Source organism: Vigna unguiculata, chromosome 9 (assembly GCF_004118075.2).
Source record: "Vigna unguiculata cultivar IT97K-499-35 chromosome 9, ASM411807v1, whole genome shotgun sequence".
Taxonomy (NCBI): Eukaryota; Viridiplantae; Streptophyta; class Magnoliopsida; order Fabales; family Fabaceae; genus Vigna; species Vigna unguiculata.
In genome coordinates this window covers 12,790,374-12,815,973 of record NC_040287.1, presented here as the reverse complement: position 1 = coordinate 12,815,973, position 25,600 = coordinate 12,790,374, and the positions used below count along the sequence as shown (strand labels likewise).

At 36.5% G+C, this 25,600-nt stretch overlaps 2 protein-coding genes across 2 annotated transcripts; both read left to right on the top strand.

The window, feature by feature from the left end:
* Positions 1-18,351: 18,351 nt before the first annotated feature.
* LOC114163461 (putative pentatricopeptide repeat-containing protein At1g64310) lies at positions 18,352-19,524 on the top strand. Its single transcript, XM_028047771.1, has one exon. It carries the CDS (start codon positions 18,352-18,354, stop codon positions 19,522-19,524), a length of 1,173 nt encoding a protein of 390 aa, XP_027903572.1.
* Positions 19,525-22,157: 2,633 nt separating this feature from the next.
* Positions 22,158-24,761, top strand: LOC114163459 (BTB/POZ domain-containing protein At5g03250-like). The gene is made up of 4 exons (XM_028047770.1): positions 22,158-22,216; positions 22,726-22,795; positions 22,953-24,170; positions 24,252-24,761. Exons 1-4 carry the CDS (start codon positions 22,158-22,160, stop codon positions 24,759-24,761), a joined length of 1,857 nt encoding a protein of 618 aa, XP_027903571.1.
* The last annotated feature ends 839 nt before the right edge of the window (positions 24,762-25,600 follow it).

Genomic DNA, 25,600 nt, shown 5'->3' with positions numbered 1-25,600 from the left:
TACCTTAATTTATAATATTAATAATTATTCTATTTGGCTTTTACTAAAAGTCAATAATTATCAAAACACATTTTTGGTAATTTTTTAATTACTTAATCTCTAACTGGCTGTGATTAACAAAACTCAAATTGGCCAAACCTGTTCAATATTAATGTTGATTTAAGAATTTAAAGAGTAATACGTGTTCGGGTTATTGAATTCTTATGATGCATTTTGATCTCATTGAAAGTGTGTTTATAATAGATTTTATAGTATTAATTATAATACAGGGTTCATAAGCGGAGAATGTTAGGCTGAACGTAAATGAATTAGTAAACTTGAAACATGTTAATCTTGTTTTGAAGTAAAAGACAAGAAATATTAAGAAGACCAATAAGTATTAGTTTTAATCAAATGATAATATATATCTAAAATTAATTATCATGACGTCTATTTGAGTTTAGATCCATTAAATATAATATAAATAAGCAAGTACGCTTAAGAAGAAACTATTCTTTATCATATGATTGGATATTATTATTTATTCCATAATAATTATTATTTGCACACACTAACTTATCATCGAAGTATATTTGTAGGTACCTCAATTCAAGTATTTCAATTTTCGAAACCAAAATTTGAAGACCGAGAAGGAGAATATGTGGTCTTAGGTCTTCTCACTTGTAAGAACATTAATATATTTTCCATTCTTTCAATAAAATATAAGTAAACCATTTTTAGTTTTTAAATATATTTTTTCTTTATATTTTGATAAATAATATTTGTTTCTTTTATATTAATATTAATAATAAAGAAATATTATTTTCTTGTTCTTCTAAAAGTATAAAATTTAAATAAAAAAATTATAAAAACGAAAACAATATAGAATATTTTACAAAATGCTATTATTATAAATAAAATTAAAAGTTACATTATTTAATTAACGATTAAATATGTTTTTGGTCCCTTAAATTTAAATTAATCCATCTTCAAAATTTTGACCAAATTTAGTTTCTTAATTTTAGAAATGCGTGGATCTAAAATTTTTAACAAAATTTTATTAAGTTTATTTAACGTTTCAAACATATTTCTTAGTTAACATTAAAACGAAAATGTATCAAATGGTATAAACAATTCAAATGCAATAATGAAACACGTTTGAAACGTCTAATAAACTTAAATTTAGTTAAAATAACTAAATCCACGCATTTTTAAAACCAAAAGACTAAATTAAGTCACATTTTTTAAGATGGACTAATTTCAATTTTAACTTAAAGTTAGGTGATAAAAAACATATTTAAACCTTTAATTAAAAATGGATGAAATTGAATGCTAATTATTTAAAATTAAACAAACGATACAAATGGGTTTATTTGAAATTTATAGAAATTATTTTATTAGATAATTGACAAACTTTATCACTATAACTACTTTTAGATCTAGTTAGTCTTATATATTGTAAACTACTAACAATTGATTTATTTAGAACACATTCGCCTATGTATCCAAGCTCAAACTTAGAAAGTTTTAATTCTCTTTGAAGATGAGTGAAGATTTCTTTATCTTTTAGCTATTGACATTCCTGTTTTGTCAAGTATATATTTCGTTTGGGAAAAAAGAAGCATTTGAAAGATCTTTTACTTCAATATTTAAAAGGTATTCAAGATCACTAAGTTGTTTGAGGACATGAGTTTAGTCTAGATATTACATATTGCAACTAGAAAAGGAGCCAATGAAAATTATGTAATCTAAATAGATGAGAACATAAACACAACCTACATAAGATTTAAGTATCAACAAAGAGGGAAACACTTGCTTTGAGAAAAACCAAAACCAACAAGAATGGTGGTAAGCATTTCATACCAAGCTTTAGGAACTTATTTTAATCTTTGAAGCTTGCAAGCAAGAGTTAAATTTGTGGACGCAAGTAGGTGGTTGGGTCATGTAAACATATGCTTCTAAAATGTCACTTAAAAAGGTATTATTGATATCAATATGTTGAATAAACCATTTGTTTATAAAAGCTAAAGTGAGAATAAGTTGAACTGTGACAAGCTTCACAATTGGAAAAAAGTTTTAGAATACTTACGCTTAAATTTCCGATGAAAGTTTTGTCAAGTATACTTTTTAACAGTATTATATGAATTTTATTTAATTCGAAATACCCATTTTGCAACTAACAACAATTCGTCCAACGAAAAGGGAGATGCAATACCATGTACTATTAGCCAACAAAGCACCAAATTCATCTTGCATGGATTTTTGCCAAAGAGGTGGAGGATAAGACCTGCTTTATAGTAGATGGTTTTGCAATTGTGAGAAGTAAAGTAGGACAACAATAAGGATAACAATATCATATTTGGCACATGTTTGCATGGATGAATAGGATTAAAAGATAATAAAGCAAAAAAACTCAACAAGATTAGGTCTATAGAAGGACTAGATGTAGTGGGAATAGGAGAAAGAACAACAATAGATGATTCACGGGTAGCATGCTTAATTGGAGAGTCAACCACAAATGGAATTATCCAAGAGGAAGTATATGAGAAGGTGAGTAAGGCATCAAAGGGGTTTGTGTTTGAGTGGTAAAGGAAAAAAGTACTCTCATCAATACAAAATTTTTATAACAATATTGTAGTGTATTGGTATTATAGGGACGAGTGTGGATAATAAGTATAACAGAAAAAATTAAAAAAGTTATAGTTGAGATTTTTTGTGAAAAATAATGAATTAAGGGATAAAATAGGGGAAAGCATAATAAAGAATCATGTTTATAAGATAAAAAACAATATGAAAAGCATGATCCTAAAAGATCATATTTAGGATAATAGGAAGATAAGATTGAGAAAGAAGAGTAAGACACATTTCAACAATACGATCGTTCTAAAACATTGTTTTGATGATGTGTGTGAGGAAAAATAAGATGATGATACATTATGAAAGAGGTAAGATATTGAGTAAAAGGTCTAAATTTAATCTAAATAATCTGTTTGAACTTCTTTAACTTTCTAATTTAATTGGAGTTCAGTTGAATCTTTAAATTGTTTAAAAGCCTATAATGTCTCAAGTTTATTCCTAAGAAAATAAATTCAAGTGTATTTATTATATACATCAACAAAAGAAGCATAATAATTATCCTATTGAAGATTGAACATGAGAAGATCCCAAAAAATCACGACAGATGAGTTGTAAAGGTTGATTATAAGTAGTTAAAGAGGGTTCATAAGAAAATTGATGGGACTTTCCCATACAACATGCTATACAAAAATCAACAAATGTTCTATTTGTTGGGGAAATATTACAACATTTGAGAACATTACGTAAAATGATTATTGAAAGATGACCTAGTCTATTATGCCAAAGAGAAAAGAAAGTGAAATTGTGTATGAGTATAATGGAGTAACTTTTTCAACAGTAGAATTAACACTTGGAGAAGTAAATGATGGATCAATTTTATTAGGACCTCGATTAAATATTTAATAGAATTAAGGGAAATTGATAAAGACTATCTTGACCTAAGTAGCCTTCATGCATAACAAAATGATCAACCTAAGATTTGACAAAGCCAAGAGACAAACACAATTTAAAATAGACATTATTATCTGTTCCTGCAAAGAACAAACAAAATATGTTAGACACAAGTATTACCTTACTCTGGTCCGCCATCTCCACAGTAGGCTTCTTCCCGGTTGATACATGTCGCTCATGGGTATCTCGGTGTGATCGGTTTGGTCCCGAGAGGGGTTACCTGCAGAAGGGACTCCGAAGCTCAAGTCAGCAAAATCTCTAAGAAAGTCAAATCTGGTGATTAGGGAAGTAATGAATGCGTACCTTTAATTCGTGGGGTCCATGCATGTTTATAAATTATTAATTATGTCTGGCCACGTCATGGGCTGTAGGTGGGCCTGGGCCCTAACCCAGGCCCCTAGTTTGATTATTGTAGGCTTGATGAATCTTAGATGCGTTGATTTCATTAAGTTTTCCAGAGTGGCCGGTTTATACCGGCTACTCTTTTAGCGGCTTAGGCCACTATTATTCTTCTGTCGGCTTAGGCCACTATTATTCTTCTGTCGGCTTAGGCCGATTACTATATAGATTATTAATTATGTCTGGCCACGTCATGGGTTGGGCCCTTGTTTAGGCTGTAGGTGGGCTTGGGCCCTAGCCCAGGCCCCTAGTTTGATTATTGTGGGCTTGATGAATCTTAGAAATGCTTTGATTTTGTTAAGTTTTCCAGAGTGGTACCGGCTACTCTTTTAGCAGCTTAGGCCGCTATTATTCTTCTGTCGGCTTAGGCCGGTTACTTTATTTGCTCTGCGTATATATGGTGATTGTTTATTATTATTATTTGGTTAGACCGACTAGGTGTGGTACACCAGTCCCCCAGCCTTTGCCGATATATATATATATATATATATATATATATATATATATATATATATATATATATATATATATATATATATATATATATATATATATATATGGTGGTGAAGGATGATAAGTGCTGACGTGTTAGCGAGGCCGGCTAGGTGTGGTACACTAGTCCCCCAGCCTTTAAGTGTGATGAACAATGTTAAGGCTAAAAGTGTAAAGAGGTTTGTGGCAGGTGAAGGGGTTTGTGGCAATTGAAGGGGTGTTAGAAGTCTAATCTAAAGGGGTTTTGCGTCGTCATTTTTGATGCTTCATGACTTTTGGTGTGCCTTGTGACGATTGGAATGGGTTGTGACTTTTGGCAGGAAGGAGTTGTGACGTTTGGAATTCATGTCTATAAATGAAGATGTTATTGGTAGTGTGCCCATATTGCTTCATTTGCAAAAAATCTGAGATCAGTTACTTCGTGTGCGTTAGAGTTGTCCGATATCTTCCTTATCTCCTCCGTCATCCTAAAAAGAATCAGGTATGTCTAGTAGTAGTGATAGGGTTTCCATGTCGAGTTCGAGTAGTGAGAGGTCTGGGGGAGCGGGAGTAGTCGGGCGGATAATAGTGATAGGGAGGAATCAGGAAACGTAGGGAGGATCCCCATGGAGAGGTTAATTGAAGTTAGGGAAGATCCACCTGAGGAATTGGCGAAAAGCAGCTGGCCGGTGAAGACTGGGTACGAGTGGGTAGCGGCAGACGTGTGAACACAACAGTCGTTATTTCGGTGCTCGCGGTTACTGAAGTCGTGGCCAACTGTACGCCAATCTTTGAGAAAGGTGCTCGAAGGGACATAGTGGTGCCAGAGAGGGTAATTGTTGTGGAATGTGTCTGCCATGTCCGAGATGGAGCTGCCGAGGAGTTCTTTTATATGTACATGTGTCACTTCTCACAATTACACATCCGGCTGTCGTTTGATGAATTCACCATGGGAGTGTTACGATTGTTGAATGTTGCTCCCACCTAACTGCATCCGAAAAGTTGGGCGTACTAGCAGGTGTTCCAGTTGCTGTGTATAACATTGTATTTGCAATCGTCTCCGCGGACGTTCCTTTATTTTTTTGTTATGAGGCCGAGAAGTCTGACGACGTGGTTGTCGCTCATAAGCCGGCCTGGTTTTAACAGACTGGATGCTTTTACCTAATCTTTTAAACACTTTAAAGATGGGTTCTTCAAGGTGGTGATAAAGCAAGCTGGTCGTCCACATTTTTATACTGTTGATGGCAATACTAAGTGTCAACACCCAATTTTGCAATTCCGGTTGCGACACCAAGTTCTCGTTTTTCTCGACCGGTAACCCTTGGAGGTATAAGGTGATTTCGAAGGAGGATTTGTCTGTGGTCAACAAGGAGGTGGTGGATACCGTGATGCTCTTTAGCGATAAGATGTCCACTAAGGGCTTAGTTAGGGTTTATAATTCGGTTCACCCGATTATAGATATTGAAGTTATCTTTCTGTAGTTTTGAGTGTTATTTTATGTTTGAGCATTCTGATGGTTGTATCTTGTGGGTTGCAGGACATATGGCACAAATGGGAAAGAAGAACTTGACACTTTTCCAAGCATTGCGAAAGGAGAAGGCGGCGAAGGCTAGAGCTGCTGGGAGCACTGAGGTTCCCAACCTGCAAGAATCGTTAGTAGACGTGCATGTGCATGGTGGGACTAAGAGGAAGGCGGAGTTGCCGACTAGGCTCGACAAAGGAAAGGACGTGAAGAAGGTGCGGGCCGCCTTGATGGGGCCAGGATTGTCAAGCGGAGGGAAGGGTTCAGAGGCTGGATTAATTGAGCTTCCAAAGACAATTGTACGAAAGGATATTGAGATCAATATGCCGGAATCGCTGATCGATTCGATTGATAATATGGAGCTGAACGCTTTGGTGAAGGCTATGGTCGAATTTAACAGTAAAACACTGATATTGAGCCAGCGTGTTGGATCTTTATATCAGAGAGAGCTGAAAGAGGGGAGTCAGACGAAGGTTGAAGAATTACAGGAAAAAGTGGACAAGCATGCGGAGGAAAAAGAAGCCTAGAAGAAGGAGAAGGAGGAATGGGAAGAAGAAAGGAAGAGGCTGGCTACATGGAGAGTTCGCTGCCTAGATTCAGAGGAGAAGTTGAAGGGCCGGATTGCAGACCTTGAGGCCAACTATGATGAGATGAAGGAGAAACATGACGAGTTGGAGATGGAGATGGAGGATTTAAAGAGTTGTATTATCCAGGAGCATATAAACGGCTTTCAGAAGGGTTTGCGGCAAGCAGTCTTCTTCTATAAGAATGTTGATGGTAATGGCGCGAGGTTTGATGTAAATAAGGATGTGGTTGATGGTGTGCTTGTGGAAGAGGCGGAATCTAGTCCCGAGGGGGATGCGAGGAAGGGGGCGGAAGATGCGGATGCGAACGTTGATGGTGCGACTGCGAAGGATGCTGACCAAAAGGCGACTTAGAACCGTTATTTTAATACTTCCAATTTGATGTTGATTCTAAGTTTGTAATAAACCGTACACTAATTACTTTTGTACTAATGTGACGAATGCTTTGTGTATGCTATGTTAATTGTTTCACATCGATAACTTGTGTTATAGCGACACGTTTATGGTATGATATAATTGTGAGTGGGAGTTTGATGTATGTAGTGTTTGTTTTAGAGTGTTTAATTCGATAAAGAAGTGTTTTGGTTTGCAAATACGATTTTACATTAAGGATGTTCGACCTAGGCCGCTTACTTGTGGTAAGGGTGGGGAACTAAAAACGAATTAACATCAAGTTAAGGGTGTTCGACCCAGGCCGCTTACTTGTGATAAGGGTGGGGAACTAAAAGCGTGTTAACACCAAGTTAAGGGTGTTCGACCCAGGTCGCTTACTTGTGATAATGGTGGGGAACTTAAAACGAATTAACATCAAGTTAAGGGTGTTCGACCCAGACCGCTTACTTGTGATAAGGGTGGGGAACTTAAAATGAATTAACATAAAGTTAAGGATGTTCGACCCAGGACGCTTACTTGTGATAAGGGTGGGAAACTTAAAATGAATTACCATTAAGTTAAGGGTGTTCGACCCAGGCCGCTTACTTGTGATAAGGGTGGGGAACTTAAAACAAATTAACATCAAGTTAAGGGTGTTCGACCCAGGTCGCTTACTTGTGATAAGGGTGAGAAACTTAAAACGAATTACCATTAAGGTAAGGGTGTTCGACCCAGGCCGCTTACTTGTGATAAGGGTGGGAAACTTAAAACGAATTAACATCAAGTTAAGAGTGTTCGACCCAGGCTGCTTACTTGTGATAAGGGTAGGGAACTAAAAGCGAATTAACATCAAGTTAAGGGTGTTCGACCTAGGCCGCTTACTTGTGGTAAGGGTGGGGAACTTAAAGCGTGTTGGAAGTGAGGTAAGGAGTAGTCGTGAGGTGAAGAACCCTTTGTTTTATTCATGAAATTTGGGGTGCCTTGTTAAAACGTCCCTGGCGCAAACCCTCCTTAGGGAAAAAAGACCAGGTGAGGGAAAAGAGTACACTCAGGGTTACAAGTATGTGCTACAAGACATGTCTTTAACTAAAGTAAAACTTGAGATGGGACACATTCCATGTATTGGGTATTTCTTCCCCCGATAATTGCTCAAGCCTATACGCTCCTCCTCCAACATCTTCACATATTCGTTATGGGTCGTCCCAATTGGTGGAGAACTTGTCATCCTTCTTTCTTGCACTACTGGTCATTCTCCAAACTAAGTCCCCCTTTGCGAACGATCTTGGGCATATGTTCACATTATATTTTCTGGTCGCTCGCTGTTTGGCAGCTAAGTTGCGTATTTGAGCTTTTTCTCTTAACTCGGGCAGGAGGTCGAGGTGGGTGCTCATATTTTGATGATTTTGGACTGAGTCGTTTAGTTTTCGGCACAGAGATGGTTCACCAATTTCAACGGGTATCATGGCGTCTGTGCCGTATACTAGATTGAATGGAGATTCGTTTGTTGCTGATTGAGGGGTACACCTGTAAGCCCATAGCACTTCCACTAATTCTTCTGGTCATCGGCCCTTGGCGTTGTCCAACTACTTACGCAGTTCTACTAGTATAACCTTGTTTGCTACCTCAGCCTGTCCATTGGTTTGTGGGTGTTCAACAGAGCTGGTTACATGTTTGATGCCTAGGTCGGTATAGAATTTAGCAAGTTCTTTGTCTATAAACTATCGGCCATTGTCGGTGATGATTGTATGTGGGACGCCATACTGGCATATAATATCCTTCCAAACGAATTGTTGGACTTGTTGGGCTATAATGGTGGCCAATGGTTTGGCCTCTATCCACTTGGTGAAGTAGTCGACGGTTACTATCAAGAACTTTACTTGACCTTTGCTGAGGGAGAAAGAGCCAAGGATGTCCATTCCCCACTTTGCGAAGGGCCACGGGGATAGTATAGAGTGAAGTTGCTCCTGTTTCTGGTGGATAAGGTTGCCATGTTTCTGGCATGGTATGCATTTTTTGACGAAGTCGTGGCAGTCTACCTCCATGATCGGCCAGAAGTAACTGACGCGAAGGATTCTAGTAGTTATGGTGCGTGCGTCGGAATAATAGCCGCATATGCCTTCATGTAATTCTTTAATGATGTACTAAACTTGTTATGTAGTGACACATTTGAGAAGTGGTTGGCCGTATCCGCATTTGTACAGGTCATCGCCTATCATCGTGTACCTGGTGGCTTTAGTTATCCAAGTCTTGTCAGCGTCAGGTGGGAGGTTACCGGTTTGAAGGTATTGGATGTAAGGAGTTGTCCAATTGTCGGCTTAGTGTTGGGTTAGGGTATGACAAGTATTTGTGATGGAGGGGGCGGACAGTGTTTGATGCAATAGTGATCGGTGGCAGCTTTTTAACTTGGTGCTGGCTAGTTTGGATAATATGTCGGCTCTGACGTTTTCGGATCTGGGAATGTGTTGGATGCAGACTTGTTCGAAGGTAGACTGGACGACTTTCCGGACCAAATGGTAGTATTGTAGGAGGGTAGGGTCTTTGATCTGGAACTCGTCATTTAAATGGCCAACGGTAAGCTTGGAATCGGTTTTACATGTTAGTGACTTGACACCAACCTCGCGAGCCAGGGATAAGCTGGCGAGGATGGCTTCGTACTCGACTTGGTTGTTAGACGTCTTGAAGGCGAAATGGAGGGATTTTTCGATGAGGATAGTTGCCGACACCTGCCCCCTTTAGGTTTGACGAACCATCAACATAAAGTGTCCATTGGTCCTCTTTAGGAGTTCGTTGGAGATCATTGACAAAGTCTAGAAGGCATTGAGCCTTGATGGGGCCGTGAGGTTCGTAGCGGATGTTGAATTTGGATAACTCAACGGCCCAGGACGACATCCGCCCCGCAAGGTCTGGTTTCTGCAATATCTTCTGGATCGGGTAGTCGATTTTGACGATAATGTTATGATTTTAGAAATACGGGCGTAGGCGTCGGGCTACGTGTACCAGCGATATGGCTAATTTTTCTACCATCTGGTACCTGGTTTCAGGGTCCTGCAGGGTTATGTTGACGAAGTAAATAGGATGTTGGGTGACGCTGACATCTTGAACCAGCGCGACGCTTACGATGTGATTTGTGGCAGTGATGTAGACCAGTAAGGGTTGATGAGTATCCAGTTTATAGAGGATGGATGGTGAGGTGAGGGTGGCTTTTAGCTTTTGAAATACTTGTTCACAATCATCATGTCAAGTGAACTTGGCGGATTTTTTGAGCAGCCGAATAATGGATTAAGTTTGTTCAGCTAGTTTGGGAAGGAAGCGGGAGATGGCAGTGAGGCGGTCTATGAGGCGTTTTACTTCTCTGACACTGGTGGGGCTTCGTATTTCAATGATCACGTTGCACTTTTCAGGGTTAGCCTCTATGCCGCGCTGGGTCAGCATGAATTCAAGGAATTTATCGCGGTCGACGTCGAAAACGCATTTGTCGGGGTTGAGGTGGAGGTTGTACTGTCGTAACGCGGAGAAGACTGCTGATAGGTCCTGAGCGTGCTGGTGATGGCTTGGGGATTTGACAACCATGTCGTCAACGTATACTTCGACACATTTGCCCATTAAATGGCTGAAGACTTTGTCCATCAGTCGTTGGTAGGTTGCTCCTGCGTTTTTGAGACTAAATGGCATGACCTTGTAGAAGTAGTTGGCGTCGTTTGTGATGAAGGCGGTTTTGTTCTTGGGAATTTGGTTATAACCGGAGTATGCATCAAGAAAACTGAGGACCTTGTTACCGGCTGCGCCATCGACAAGTCGGTCAATATTAGGTAAGGGGTAGGCATCCCTAGGACAGACTTTGTTAAGATCCATGTAATCAACACACATCGGCCACTTGCCATTGGCTTTCTTGACCAGGACCACGTTAGAGAGCCAAATGGTGTAGTGGGCTTCTTCGATAAACCCTGCGTTTAGTAACTTATCGGCCTCGACCTTGGCCGCTAGGTGTTGTTCTTCACCAAGTTTGCGTTTTTTCTAGGAGACATATCGGGCCTCCTTGTAAATGATAACTTGTGAGATGCCACGTGAGGGTACTCTTTAGGTAAGTCAACAACTGACCAAGAAAAGAGGTCCGTGTTGCTGACAAGGGTGGGTGTTAGGATGTCACGTTGTTCAAATTCTAGCCCAGTACCGAGTTAGATGGTGCGGCCATTAGGGAGCTCCTAGGGGCTGGTTTCTTCGAGAGGTTCGAGGCGGATATCCCGACCCACTCTGGGGTCTAGATCGTCACGAGATAAGGCGATCTCAGAGCCGGGTGGTCGTTCAATATGATTCGTTTGAAGGATGGGAAGCTGTGGGCGTAGACTGGCCATGTAGCATTCGCGTGCAAGGCGTTGGTCGCCATGAATGGTGAGGATGTCGCCAGATGGGAAAGGGAACTTCATGGCCAGATGAGGTGTGGGAACAACAACGCCAAGAGTGTTGAGTGAAGGGCGGCCGAGGAGGACATTATAAGATATAGGTGCGTCGACGATAAGGAAGCGAATAGGAATTGTCTTTGTTTGGGTGCCATCGCGAAAAACGGTATGGAGGTCAATGTAGTCGCGGGTGAAAACTTTTTCCCCAGAAAAGCCATATATCGGTTCATCGTATGGGACCATGGCGGTGTTTGGGAGTTGAAGTTTCTGGTACGTAGCCCAATAGAGGATGTCGACGGAGCTGCCTTGGTCGACGAGGACTTTCTTGACTGCGTAGTTTCCTATTTCAACGGTGATGACCATAGGGTCATCTTGCTAGTGATCAAGGCCTTGAAAATCGTCGTCCGTGAAGGTTATGGGGGGCATGTGACGTCTGTGATGAGAATGGGTTATGTGGTTGATGGATTGGATATGGCGAAGGTGTCTCTTCCTGACAGATGAGGTGGATCCTCCACTAGCAAAACCACCAGAGATGGTGTTGATAGTGTTGCGTAGGGGAGGGTCGGTGGGGTGACGTCGGTGTGAGTCGGTTCGGGGTCAAGGTTTGCGGGTTGGTTTGGGCTTTTATCGTGGCGAGAGTCGCGGGGAAGGCGTCGGTGGTCGAAACGAGGAGGGTGATGGGATCAGGAGGAGTGGTCATCTTTGTGGACAAAGCGACGGAAATGGCCAGCACGAACTAGTTCTTCAATTTTATCCTGGAGTGCTTTACATTCCTCTGTGGTATGGTCGCGTTGGGGGGAGTGGTCTTCTTGTGTAGTGGTGGGATGAGGTCGGCCTGAAAGGCCTCATCAAGGAGGTGAGATCTGGGGACATTTAGGGGGGCGTATCTGGTGAAGCGGGGTTGTCGGGGTTCTCGAGGTCTCGGATCAGGACGGGGAGGTTGTGGAGTGGGGGTGGCAGTAGAGGGTGTGTAGTCATTGCAAAATTTTGTATGGAAAGTTTGCATTTCCTCCATACGGACGTAATCGGCACCATGCAGTTTCAATTCATGCATAGAGGCGAGTGGGTGCAGGTAGACATTATTGGCGAAGGGGTCGAGTTTAAGAGTGAGGGCCATGCACTGAAGTATCATTTCTTAGTTGAGGTGCGGTGTGCGAAGGGCAGCCTTACTGAATCGATCAATGAATGCCCGGAGCGTCTTGTCTTGTTCTTGTCTGACGCTGAGGAGTGATATTGTGGTAGTTTAATGCAGGGGGCTGCCGACGAAGTGAGTGGCAAACATGTGGGAGAGGGTGTCGAAGCAGACAATGGAGTATGGCGAGAGGGTGGTAAACCATTCAAGGGTAGGGCCTTTCAAGGTGGTAGGAAAGACTTTGCAAAAAATGGCATCATGGGAAGTGTAGAGGGCGACGTGGGTGATATAGACTTTGAGGTGTTCATCCGGGTCGGTTTCACCAGTGTAACGTTCCAGCGTGAAAGGTTCCCACTGGATGGGGAGGGGGTGTTGGCGATGAAATCATTGAAAAGGTGATGGCGTCTGGGTTGGTGAGATGGTAGCGGGTGAGGAGGGATGTGATGGTGGACGAGGGTGGAAAAAGTGGAGGTGAAGTTGTGAAGAGGGATATGGGTAGTAGGGAGGTTGTGAGGGTTGTAGGGTGGGATATGAGTGGTGTGTAGTGTGGTGGGCATGTTGTAGGGCGGGATGTGTGTGGTGGGCAGGGTGGCGGCGGGGGTGGGAGCCGTAGTATTTCCTGGGAGGGTGGAATGGAAGTGAGTATGATAGGTTGAGAGGATGGGAGTTTGTTGGGTGGTGGTGAAGGTGTGCGAGGTAGGGTTGTACTCGCTTTCTTCTTCAGTAGGTTGGAAAGCTGGGGACCCTGCGGCATCCGATGTTTCCTTGGCCTTAGGCGAGAATTTTTCTGTCGTAGTGCCTCCATCTCATCAGCACTACGCTTCTTCAAGTCATCCAGCTCCTGTTGCATCTTGGCTTGACTGTCTAGGATGGCGGCCAGATCCGGGGTGATGTTAGCAGGTCCTGAAGGGCCTGCTTCAACTTGTTTGTTAACTCTTGCTCTGCTGCGGGTAGAAACCATTTTCGAAAAAAACGGGTGGTAAGGTATTATCTCGTGTCCCACGGTGGGCGCCAATTGTTCTTGCAGAGAACAAACAAGATATGTTAAACACAAGTATTACCTTACTCTAGTCTGTCATCTCCTCAGTAGGCTTCTTCCCGGTTGATACATGTCACTCATGGGTATCTCGGTGTGATCGGTTTGGACCCGAGAGGGGTTACCTGCAAAAGGGACTCCGAAGCTCAAGTCAGCAAAATCTCTAAGAAAGTCAAATCTGGTGATTAGGGAAGTAATGAATGCGTACCTTTAATTTGTGGGGTTCATGCATGTTTATAAATTATTAATTATGTCTGGCCACGTCATGGGTTGTAGGTGGGCCTGGGCCCTAACCCAGGCCCCTAGTTTGATTATTGTAGGCTTGATGAATCTTAGATGCGTTGATTTCATTAAGTTTTCCAGAGTGGCCGGTTTATACCGGCTACTCTTTTAGCGGCTTAGGCCACTATTATTCTTCTGTCGGCTTAGGCCACTATTATTCTTCTGTCGGGTTAGGCCGATTACTTTATTTGCTCCGCGTATATATGGTGATTGTTTATTATTATTATTTGGTTAGACTGGCTAGGTGTGGTACACCAGTCCCCCAGCCTTTGCCGATATATATATGGCAGTGAAGGATGATAAGTGCTGACGTGTTAGCGAGGCTGGCTAGGTGTGGTACATTATCTTTGACAAACTTTCTAATGCTAACAAGATTCTTATGTGTGGAAAGTACCAGTAAAATATTGTTTCCATACTTATATATTACAAAAATAATACTACATCCATTACAACTACCTTTACAACCATGATTGTTTGTGCCTTGTTGGAAATAACTACCACATATAAAATTTCCATTCAAGTTGACTATATTTTTGAAGTTAAAGTTATTTGGTGTGAGTAAGATTAAAAGAAATAGTGTCATTAGTTTGCTTAGATTTCTTAATTCTTACTTCTCGAGCAACTACTACAAATTCAATTTCATCAAACAAAAACAAATCTAACTTATTAATAAAAGAAATGTATAATTCATACTCAATAGGAAGACCTTGAACAAAAACATAAAGTTATTCACATTCAGAAATATGATCTCCAATAGAATTAAGAGAATCAATAAGTAAAAGAAAATCATTAATCACTTGATCTCCTTTTTTATATTACATAATGTCAACACCCAATTTCGTCTGGGTGAATAAATTTATTTTTGAAAAAAAAATGAAATGTTTTTTTAGTTAATGGTAAATAAAAAAGGTGAAATAATTTTTTTTTCAAAGATTTTCAAACTTTGATTTTAGTAAAAAAAGAAAAAAAAACGAGATATAAAAAAAGAAAAGAAGAAGAAGCAAGAGTCCAATTTGTTTTTAATTATTACACCACTTCTCATGAGTCCAACAACCCAACATATCATATCTTCTACCTTTGCTCCTGATAGAAAAAATAGTTATATGATTCTAATAAGTAGAACCAATATATCTTATAATGATTAGAATCAATATTATTGATGGTGATTGATATTGTGCTCTGATTTGCTACGATTTGATTCCCATAATGTACTGCTATCATGATCAATTCCTTTCTTATATTGTTTATTACAATTAAGGCTATAATTGCATTGATATTGCAATGTGTGAATATAAATATGCACTCTGTCATAGGAAAATGATTGAAAAAGAAAATATTCTCTACACTTCTATCTTTCTCATTACCACTCACACGTCACACCTCCTTTTAATCTGTTATGGGAGAAAAGCAAAATTCTTATTGGAGGAAGTAGGAAAAAGAAGAAGAAGAGAGAAGGAAGTTATAGTGGAGGGAACAAAAGAAGGGAATTGATATAAAAGAAGAGGAACTAAAAAGTTTAAAAGATATGTCAATGTCAATATTTTTTATTTATACATTCCCAAATTTTCACTTTATTTTGTTTTAATATTGTACGTTTTTTTTTCTACACTTAATTTTGGCCTTCTTTTTTTTTATTTTATTCTAAAAATCATTACAAAAAATAGTTTTCCTCATTTCTTTTAGTGTTTGTCCAACACAATTTTCAAAATTCTTTTTTTTTTCCAGAAAATATAAAAAATATATAAAAAACTAAAATAAAAAATAGTTTTCTTTGTTTACCTTTTAGTGTCTGTCCGGTCGCTCGTGTCGTAGAACACTCATTTCCAAATAATTAAAAATATAAAAAAATAAAAAAGGTTTTCAAAATTATAAAAAAAGAAGTCAAATTAACAATTTTTAAAATATTCATATTAAAGAGTTTTTCCGACGTGGAATATGAGAAAATGATTGATGATGGAGTTGATGAAACAATTGTAGGCAACAAAGGTGTTGGTTGAGGAATGATAGCCATGAAAGACAATTTTCAAGCTCTGGATATAATGATAGAAAGTGGCATGCATAACATAGAAGAATCATATATATAGAGAATAAGAATTTATACTTGATTGTCAAAGGATTCAAAATGTACATTTATATAGGCAATTAGGAAAGTGCACAATACATGCAAAGACTAAAAGCAATATAACAAAAAATTAGTACTAGTAGAATAACAAACTAATAAAATTAGATTTCACAAGATCATAAATTGATATACACTAACAATTTCACATCATACTACCTATGTTTAAAGAGAAGGAATGAGTATAACAAGTGACTTTTCAAGAGGGGTAAGTCTGTGCAAACTAAGTACTTGACAAAATTGAGAGAAATATACTATAGTGCATATATAACAAATGGTAATTAAGGCAAGTTTCCTTTACTTATTTTGAATGAGTAACCAAACTTGATTTTGAATGAATAACCAAAATTGTAAGGATATGAGGTAACAAAAGATGGAACCATGCTAGCAAAAACATACGAAATGATGAACTTTCCTTTATAAAAAACATGTTATGGGTCGTGATCAATTGTCCAAACTACTATTTCTCCCATGAAGGTTCCAAAAACATTAAGACAAAAAAGACTCGTATAAATGTGGTTTCATATCATTGATAATCAAACTTTGGGTTGTATTGATATATATTCTCATAGACACAATCTCGAAGATCATCTTGAAGACACATGAAAACAAGGTAATTGTAAACTTGAGAAAAAAAGTAGTATATGTGATATTCCAAATACAACAAAAGAAAAGGAAAACATTTATAAAATTGTAACATTTACAAGATACATCTTCATACATAGTTCTAAGTACTATTCACTTAAAAATTATGTATAAATTCTACAAGTATAATATAAATTATGCAATTCATATGTGATTCTATAAGAAGATTATTAAACAACTTGAATGACTAATGTAAATCTATCTCTAACATAATACTACACTTTGGTCTCTAAAGAATGTGAAAAATTGATTCATGGAAATGAGAAGTGTTGTATTAGGATAAATGACTTACCATGAGATAAGATTTGCATAGACCTTAACTTCAATTGGAATTCATCTATCCATCTATCCTTTTGGCTCAAAGATATGATCTTCCTTTTTCTTCTAACACTAAGTTGCATGCAATAACATCTCACACAATTTCCAACTTCAATGTTTGTTCGTAAATGTAGCAGCATATTTTAAACTCATGCATGGATGCATACTTAATTACTTTCTAAATCTTTATGTCTTATCTCAACAAAATGAAAATTAGCACTTTGTGAAAATTCTACCCAAACAACTTTCACCATTGTACATTGTTTTCTTCTAATAATTCACTTATCAATGGATAATGTATGTCTTTTAAGTAAGGATGATCATGGATCAAATTTTGGATGATCTAAACCAGATCCAGAAAATTGGATCAGATAGTGAATCCAAATATGCTTTTCTTGTGAAATGGTTTGAATTTTTTTAAAATTTAAATCCAAATATTTGGATCAAGTTCTAAATCTAAATCGAGAAATTTGGATCCAGTTTTAATCCAAATCCATTTCTAAATTCATATTTTTACTTCTAAATTAACTTTTTTATAAATCTAATTTTAATTTTAAATCTATATTTTTAAAAATAAATAACTATTTAAGTTAAAATACACAAATATAGAAAAAAGTTAAAAAAAATAAAATATAGTAATAATATTAAAGATTAATGATAATATAAATATAAATTTTTAATATTAAAAAAAAATAAAAATTTTACTGCTCCAACTCATTCGTTATGAACATTATAAATTTTTTATGTAAAACTTGCAAACTCTCTTTAGTCATATATTTACAAGCTCATGTACACAAAAAAAAAAAATTATTCTACTTGATATGACAATTTAAAATTATCCACATTCAATATTATTCAATATTAATAAGTACAATTCCTGATAAACATCAAAATTTAAAATAAAAGTTCATTAAAAAAACATGAATAGTTCGTGATCATTGTTCATAATATCACTATTCATATTCGTACCAAAAATACATTCACAACAAATATAATTATAATTTCCGATAAATATCAAATTTAAAATAAGTCACTACAAAGAAACATGAAAAATTATTTATCATAATATCATTATACATCTATAAAAGTCCATTCTCGATAAATATACCTGCATTACCTGTTACATGCAAATAAGAATCTGATCATTGAACGGCTAATTTAACAAGATTTCCTCTTAAATTAAATTACATGTCATTTATGTGACTTGTTTGTCTCTCACAATCCCCAACTCCTCCATTAATTATTTTATATTTCAGACCCATGGCCTTCATCTTCTATTTCCTTTCCTCCATCAAATCCTTCACTGCATGCAACAATTTCCATAATCACCTGCAGCTACAAAATGTTCAAGTACTCCAATAGAACCCGTCTCCCTCTTCGCCGAAGGCGCAGACTCCATTTTTGCCGACCAGCGCCTCTGTTTTATGCATAAACACCAACACCACCTTCCTGGTAATCCGATTCTCACCAAGCTTTATTTTTATGCAAAAAAAAAATAAAAAATCTCATGCTTACCAACTCACAAGTGTTGTCTTTGTTGCTGTCAGAAGTTAACATTGTAATCTTAATGTTCATTCCGTTTGAATGGCTTCATTCCGAACTCAGCAACATTTGTAGGTCCCTCTTGAGGGTGAAGCAGTTACACGCATTCCTTTTGAAGACCCATCTCTCAGAAGACCCTTTTTACGCAACAAAAATTCTCAGGCAGTATGCAGTCAACAGCGACATCAACTCGGCCCATCATGTGTTCGACAAAACTTCCGACCGAAGTGTCTACCTTTGGAATTCCATGATTCGAGCTTTCGCGCAGTCCCAAAGATTTTTCAGCGCAATCTCTCTGTTTAGAACCATGCTTGGGGCTGACATAAGTCCTGATGGTCACACTTATGCTTGTGTTATACGTGCGTGTGCTGACAACTTTGATTACGGTATGCTAAGGCGTGTTCATGGAGGTGCTGTGGCTGCAGGATTAGGACTGGACCCTGTTTGTTGCAGTGCACTTGTGACTGCTTATTCAAAACTTGGTCTTGTTCATGAAGCGCGTAGAGTGTTCAATAGGATCACTGAACCAGATATAGTTTTATGGAATTCATTGATTTCTGGCTATGGGAGCTCTGGTCTATGGGATGTGGGGATGCAGATGTTTAGTGCGATGAAACTTGTCGGGAAGAAGCCTGATGGATATACCCTGGCTGGGTTGCTTGTGGGTATTGTAGATTCTGGGGTGCTGAGCATTGGCCAAGGATTACATTGTTTAAGTCAAAAGAGTGGGCTTGATGCTGACTCTCATGTTAGTAGTTTGCTGGTGAGTTTTTACTCGAGATGTAAGTGTATGGATTATGCATACAGAGTCTTTTGCAGTATTTTGAATCCTGATTTGGTCACATGGTCTGCTCTTATTATGGGGTATTCTCAGGCTGGGGTGTTTGAGAAAGTGCTGTACCTTTTTAGGAAATTAAACATGGAAGACAGGAAGGCAGATACTGTCTTGGTTGCCAGTGTATTGGCTTCTATTGCTCGGACGGCAAATGTAGGACTTGGGTGCGAGGTACATGGATATGCTCTTCGGCATGGATTGGAACTAGAGCGGAATGTTGTTTCTTATAATTCTGTAATTTTGGCTTTTGGCTTGCATGGATATGCTTATGAGGCTTTTAAGGTGTTTGAAAAGATGCTGGAAAAGGATTGGTGTTTCAAATGCAAAACCATGTATCATAACGTAAAATCTGAAATATATTAAAAACCATACATTTCGAAATACACATTTCAAAACATATTTTTATATTCAAAATACCTTTGGATTACATAACCCAAAATATATTTAATAAAATTACATGAACATTTTGAAAAGTGTTTTTAAATTTGTAAGTACGTTTTGAAATACATTTAAATAAACCTTTTGGATTCAGTGTTTCAGAAATATTTTCAAATTGCGTGTTCCCTTCTTTCATATTAGATGTCCCCATGTTTCTTCTTTCCTTCCTCCACCATGCTTATTCTTCTCACTCCTTCCTCCTTCATGTTTCTTCTTCTCCTTATTTTTTTATTGATGACAAATGGTACAAGACTAGGCATAAAGGAAAAAATAGGGGATAAAACTGTCATTTCCTCACATCTATGGGTGCAGGAACAAAAAATAAGTGCGTCATTTCCTGTCATTTAATTTCATCACATAAATGTTAATTCAAGTCGACCGGCCCAATCAGCCCAACCAATCCATTTCTCTTCTTGTTACCAATACTCACTAGATTTAACTTCAAGAAGTGAGGAAATGAGGGATTATAGATAGTTTAAGCTTATAAGATATTTTTAATAATAGATCATCACTTTCTCACTTTAAACTGATCTAATTATTTATACATGTGAAAAATAAAAGTGTTGGATCTATCTTACAGGAACTTCTTTTAGGCATGAACTTAGGTTAAAATAATTATTTTAAACTTAATATTTTTACATGATAAAAAAAAGTTGATTCTAATGTCTTTTTTTGAAAATGAAAATTGAGAGGTAACACATGTTTCCTTTTATAATGCAAAAGTATTTACTTATCATCATTGGTCACTTCTATTTAAAAGTATGTCAATTTTGATTCACATAAAACCATTCCTTTTGACAATTTAAATTCGATGAACATTTGTTAAAAATATTATTCTACAATAAAAATAACATGTAACTTAATCATGACTGAACTAATTTATTAGGCAACAAAACAATGTTTATATTGAATTTGATTAATTTTTACTACTGGATCCAGTAAATATTTGTATATTTTAAAAATTGTATTAAAATTTTGTCAAATAATTAAAAAATACCTGATTCAATGCCATCATAAATAATATATTTCTTAAACCTAAAAAGATGATATAGTTTCAGGAATGATATTGTGTCTAATTGACCAATAACAAAACAATACATACAAATATTATTAAAAGAAAATGAATTAATATATTATTGTAATGGTAAATTAAATTTTCAAACTTTAAAATAAATATAAGTATTGCTAGAAAGAACATATTGAATATATATATATATATATATATATATATATATATATATATATATATATATATATATATATATATATATATATATATATATATATATATACACACACCTTTATATCTAAGAAAAAAAAATTATAATACTATTTATTATACTTTATACTTTAAGCATCCTAAAGATTATTGGCATGAACATTTAAACATTGTGTATACAAAGTAGTCAATGAAAAAAAAAATTGGAGCTATTTTAAATCTATGGAAAAACATATGTGATTAGAAATATATAAGAATATAAAAGTATGATAAATTGACTCTCATATATCATAGGTTTCCTTACCTGGATTTCATGGGTGAAAATACCACTATGACTGATTCATTTATTAAATGTATAAGAATAGAAAAAAAGTATTCAATAGTTTTTTCCCTTTCACTTCCTTTTTTATTATAAATTAATTTAACCTAAATTTAGGCATGATCTAATTGAAAATTATTTTCTACTAAAGTTTTGTACATATTCTATGAAACTCCGTATTAGATTTGCATACCAAATTAGTAAAATATAATTTTCAAGTGCGAAGTGTATTTATTTTTAATTATTAATTATCCATTTCTTTTATGTTTATACTAATATATATATATATATAGAGGATAATAATAATAATAATATAATGTATGTTTACAAAAATACACTGTGAGAAATGTTTTTACCAAAAATTTATTTTCTTTTATAAAATCAAATATCAGCTCGAATAGATAACAGAATATGCATATGATATTATTTTTTTTTTCAAAATAATAATTTGTTTACTTTAGATGTAATTCTTTTAATATATACTTAATTTATAATAATTTCTTGATAGAAACTTGTAATACATTTTATTAACGTGATCTATTATTGTTTATAAATATAAAATTCAATAGATTTGCTTAAATTAATTATTTATTACAATTTAATGAATATATTCTTTAATACTATATATATATATATAATAATAATAAATGGAGCATTCATCAACATGCTTTAAGCACAAAGAACTTTTGTTAAACTCAACCATGATATAATGTTTTATTTTTATTATTACGATAACGAAATTTAATTCTAACAGCCTCAATAGAGAATCACTCTTCTCATTACACATTAGCATAACAGCTGTAGCTTATTTTTCTTCCTAAATTTTCCACCTTTAGAACCGGAATCAGTATACACACTACAACACATTGGCATAACAAATTATTTCTGTGAGAGAAAAACGTGGAAAAAATCTCAGTACCCAAAACAGAAACAAAGAGAAAAAGGATAATAGCTATCATGTAGCTTTTAATTTTGTTTGCCACTTTGAAGGAACATTTTGACGTTAATTAAGTGCCACAAATGGCGTGCATGAAGCTGGGATCCAAATCTGAAATGTTTTACCTCTATGGCCAAAGTTGGTCAGTTCTTTTCCACTTCTTTCTTATTGTTTAATTACATCTCTATAATCTCATAAGTGATCTTTGTCCCTTTTTTGTGTCACTGTTATAGCATGTTTCCTTCATCCTTTGACAAGCTTAAAACACTAGTTTTGGTTAATCGGAGGAAGTTTCTGTCTTGTCTATTGGTGGCTGATGAATACATGCATGGCAGTGAAATATGTTTTCACTGTTACAAACAAAGTAGATCGGTTGTATAACCAACATGATAAACCTCTGTGTGTGTTTCATCTAAAGATCTTTTGTATGCGTGGATGATTCCATTCGTCGTGTGTTTTTCCCAACAAATGTTCAAAATTGAATTCACAATTGAGAACATTATAACTTCAATTAAATTATACTTGTTCTTAGGGTTAAATCAACAATGGCTATATATTCTGTACATAATTCATCATTTTATTTATCAGTGAAATCTTGTTATAGTTTATCAGTTATCAGTAACCTTGTTGGCTTCCAAATGATTATTCTAGGCTTTGCTCAACTGGACTTCCAAGTGATATCATCATTGAAATTGGTGATACATCTTTCCATCTCCACAAGGTGTGTTTTCATACTTTCTACACAATGCGTTTTGAAGATATATCACTGAATGCATCGCAAAACAATAGGAGTATCAGTTATGCTTCAACCTATATATTTGTTTGTTGTCATTACCAGTCACATTGCATGATTAATTCGTTTGTTGCCGCGTTACCAGTTTCCACTGATATCAAGAAGCAGAGAGCTAGAAAGTTTGATGAGGGAAGTACCATGCGAACCTGATAAGTCTGTTTTGGAACTGCCTGGTCTACCTGGAGGAGCCAAGGCGTTTTTGCATGTTGTTAAGTTTTGTTATGGTGTCAAAATGGAGTTGAATGCATCGAATGTGGTTGGTCTCAGGTGTGCAGCAGAGTATCTGCAAATGAGTGAGAACTATGGAGAGGGGAATCTCATCATGCAGACAGAAAAATTCCTTAATCATGTGTTTGGTTACTGGACAGACACTCTCATTGCTCTTAAAACATGTGAAGAGGTTTTACCTATGGCTGAAGAGCTTCACATCGCTTCACGTAGCATAAACTCTTTGGTGCAGAAAGTGGCAGATCAAAGTTTGGTTAATTTGCCTGTCTCATCAGGTCCAAGTGTTGCTCAGAGTCCAGAAGATGCAGAAGTGTGGAATGGAATAAGCCTGACACCAAAGGCATCAGGTGAAGATTGGTGGTTTGATGATGTATCTTCTCTTAGTTTGCCATTGTACAAAAGGTTCATACGAGGTGCTAGTGCACGAAACATTAAACCTAAGAGAATCGCTGGATCACTTGTTTACTATGCAAAAAAGCACATTCCCTTGTTGGGAAGTCAAACAAATTCACAGAGTGGAAACTCGTCTTCTCTTAAGTCATCTCTTTCTACCCCTTCTGAAGCAGATCAGAGGAATCTTATTCAGGAAATAGTGGAGTTGCTGCCAAATGAAAAGGACATAGCACCAACCAAGTTTTTGTTGGGGTGTCTGCGGACAGCAATGGCCTTATATGCTAGTTCATCTTGCTGCTCAAGCTTGGAGAAAAGGATTGGTTCTCAATTAGATGAAGCATATTTAGAAGATCTTTTGATTCCAAATATTGGATTCTCAATGGAAACTATTCATGACATCGACTGTGTCCAAAGAATGCTTGACCATTTCATGATTGTAGAGCATGATCTAATTGATACTACGTCTAATGATATAGAAGAGGAAGAAAGGCGCATAGTTGGAAGTTCTCAACCTCTGAGCCCAATGGCAAAAGTGGCTAACCTGATAGATTCTTATTTAGCTGAAGTTGCACCTGATGTAAATGTGAAGCTACCAAAATTTCAATCACTTGCTGCTGTAATTCCTGATCATGTCAGGACCCTGGATGATGGTTTATACCGCGCCATTGATATATATCTCAAGGTACAAAATAAAATCTACAATTTTCTTTCCTTATCTTGTAAATGTAGCATAATAATGATACTAACGGACTCAAAATTTCAGAATCATCATTGGCTGACAGACTCTGAGAAGGAACAAATCTGCAGGCTCATGAATTGCCAAAAGCTGTCATTGGAAGCTAGCACACATGCAGCTCAAAATGAAAGATTACCACTTCGTGTAGTGGTCCAAGTCTTGTTCTTTGAACAACTGAAGCTGCGCACATCTGTTGCTGGCTGGTTTTTTGCTTCTGACAACGTTGAGAACTCACAAAACATGAATGCAAATCTGTCTCTGATGAGAAATGATGGCAGCATTCCACACAACCCGGTTGTGGCTTTTGATAACATGAAAGAGAGAGTGGCTGAACTTGAGAAGGAGTACTTGAGCATGAAGCATGATTTGGAAAAAATGATGAAGTCAAAGGGAGGTTGGAACATGTTCCTTAGGAAATTGGGTTGGAAGCTTGTGCCTAAACCCTCTAATGCCAATGTCTCCAAGCCATGCCGGAAGTCCAAAATATCACCGGCAACTACTGCCCAGATGGAAGAAAAGGCCATGCAAGTGAAATGAAAGACTTCAAGTTGAAAAACAATTTGCAATTCTTTCCTTTTTTTTTTTTTTTGAAGTTTTAAGATCATCTAGTTGCTTGCTTTATTCTACTTAGACATTAGAACTTGGAAACAGTTTCTCTTCTGGCAAGGCCATTCTAGTCAGCATAAATGGCTATTGCCATACCCTCGTTTATGTTTAGTTGGAAAACTGAAGAAGCTTTTCTATTGTCTGTGTTCTTCCATTCATGTTCACTTTCTCCAAATTCAAAGAAGAATATTTGAACATTCAAGTTTTAAGAGTAGTTCATTGCACAATGAAGAGGAGAAATACATCAATAAAATAGTTTAGTTGAAATTCTCTCATGTTTAGTACTTTACAACTTGCAAAACCCTCATGTTAGCTGTTCTTAAACGTTTTTCAGCCTTTTATCTAACTAATCTTATAAAAATGTGGCCAATTTGCTATTAGTAAATTTGCTTTTATCTAAAGTTGGAAGTAGAAAAATTTGAACAGTATGTTTTTTCATTACTGAGAAAGAATGTTGGCTATATGTTGTTTGAAACAAAACATTTGAAAAAATGTCTAGACATGGTTATCCATGAATGTTATCAAGTGGGAGTTGTACTGTAGAATTTTAAAAAGAGACACATTTAAACAACTGTGAGGGTTTCTGCAAAAGAACTATAAGTTTGCAAAATCATGATAATCAAAATAATGATTTGTTTTACAAATATATTGTATATTTTGTTCATTAATTACAATGTAATACTTTTGTTTTATTTATATAATTAAATATTTTATTATAATACAATCTTAATACAGATAATATGTTTACTTATCTTAATGATGTTATAGAC

Bases quoted from the DNA above. Each gene is read 5' to 3' on its own strand.
- LOC114163459 (XM_028047770.1), top strand. From the start codon at position 22,158: ATGGCGTGCATGAAGCTGGGATCCAAATCTGAAATGTTTTACCTCTAT. The intron at 22,217-22,725 runs GTCAGTTCTTTT...TGATTATTCTAG, and splicing joins TACCTCTATGGCCAAAGTTG to GCTTTGCTCAACTGGACTTC. The intron at 24,171-24,251 runs GTACAAAATAAA...TCAAAATTTCAG, and splicing joins CCATTGATATATATCTCAAG to AATCATCATTGGCTGACAGA.
- LOC114163461 (XM_028047771.1), top strand. From the start codon at position 18,352: ATGTTCATTCCGTTTGAATGGCTTCATTCCGAACTCAGCAACATTTGT.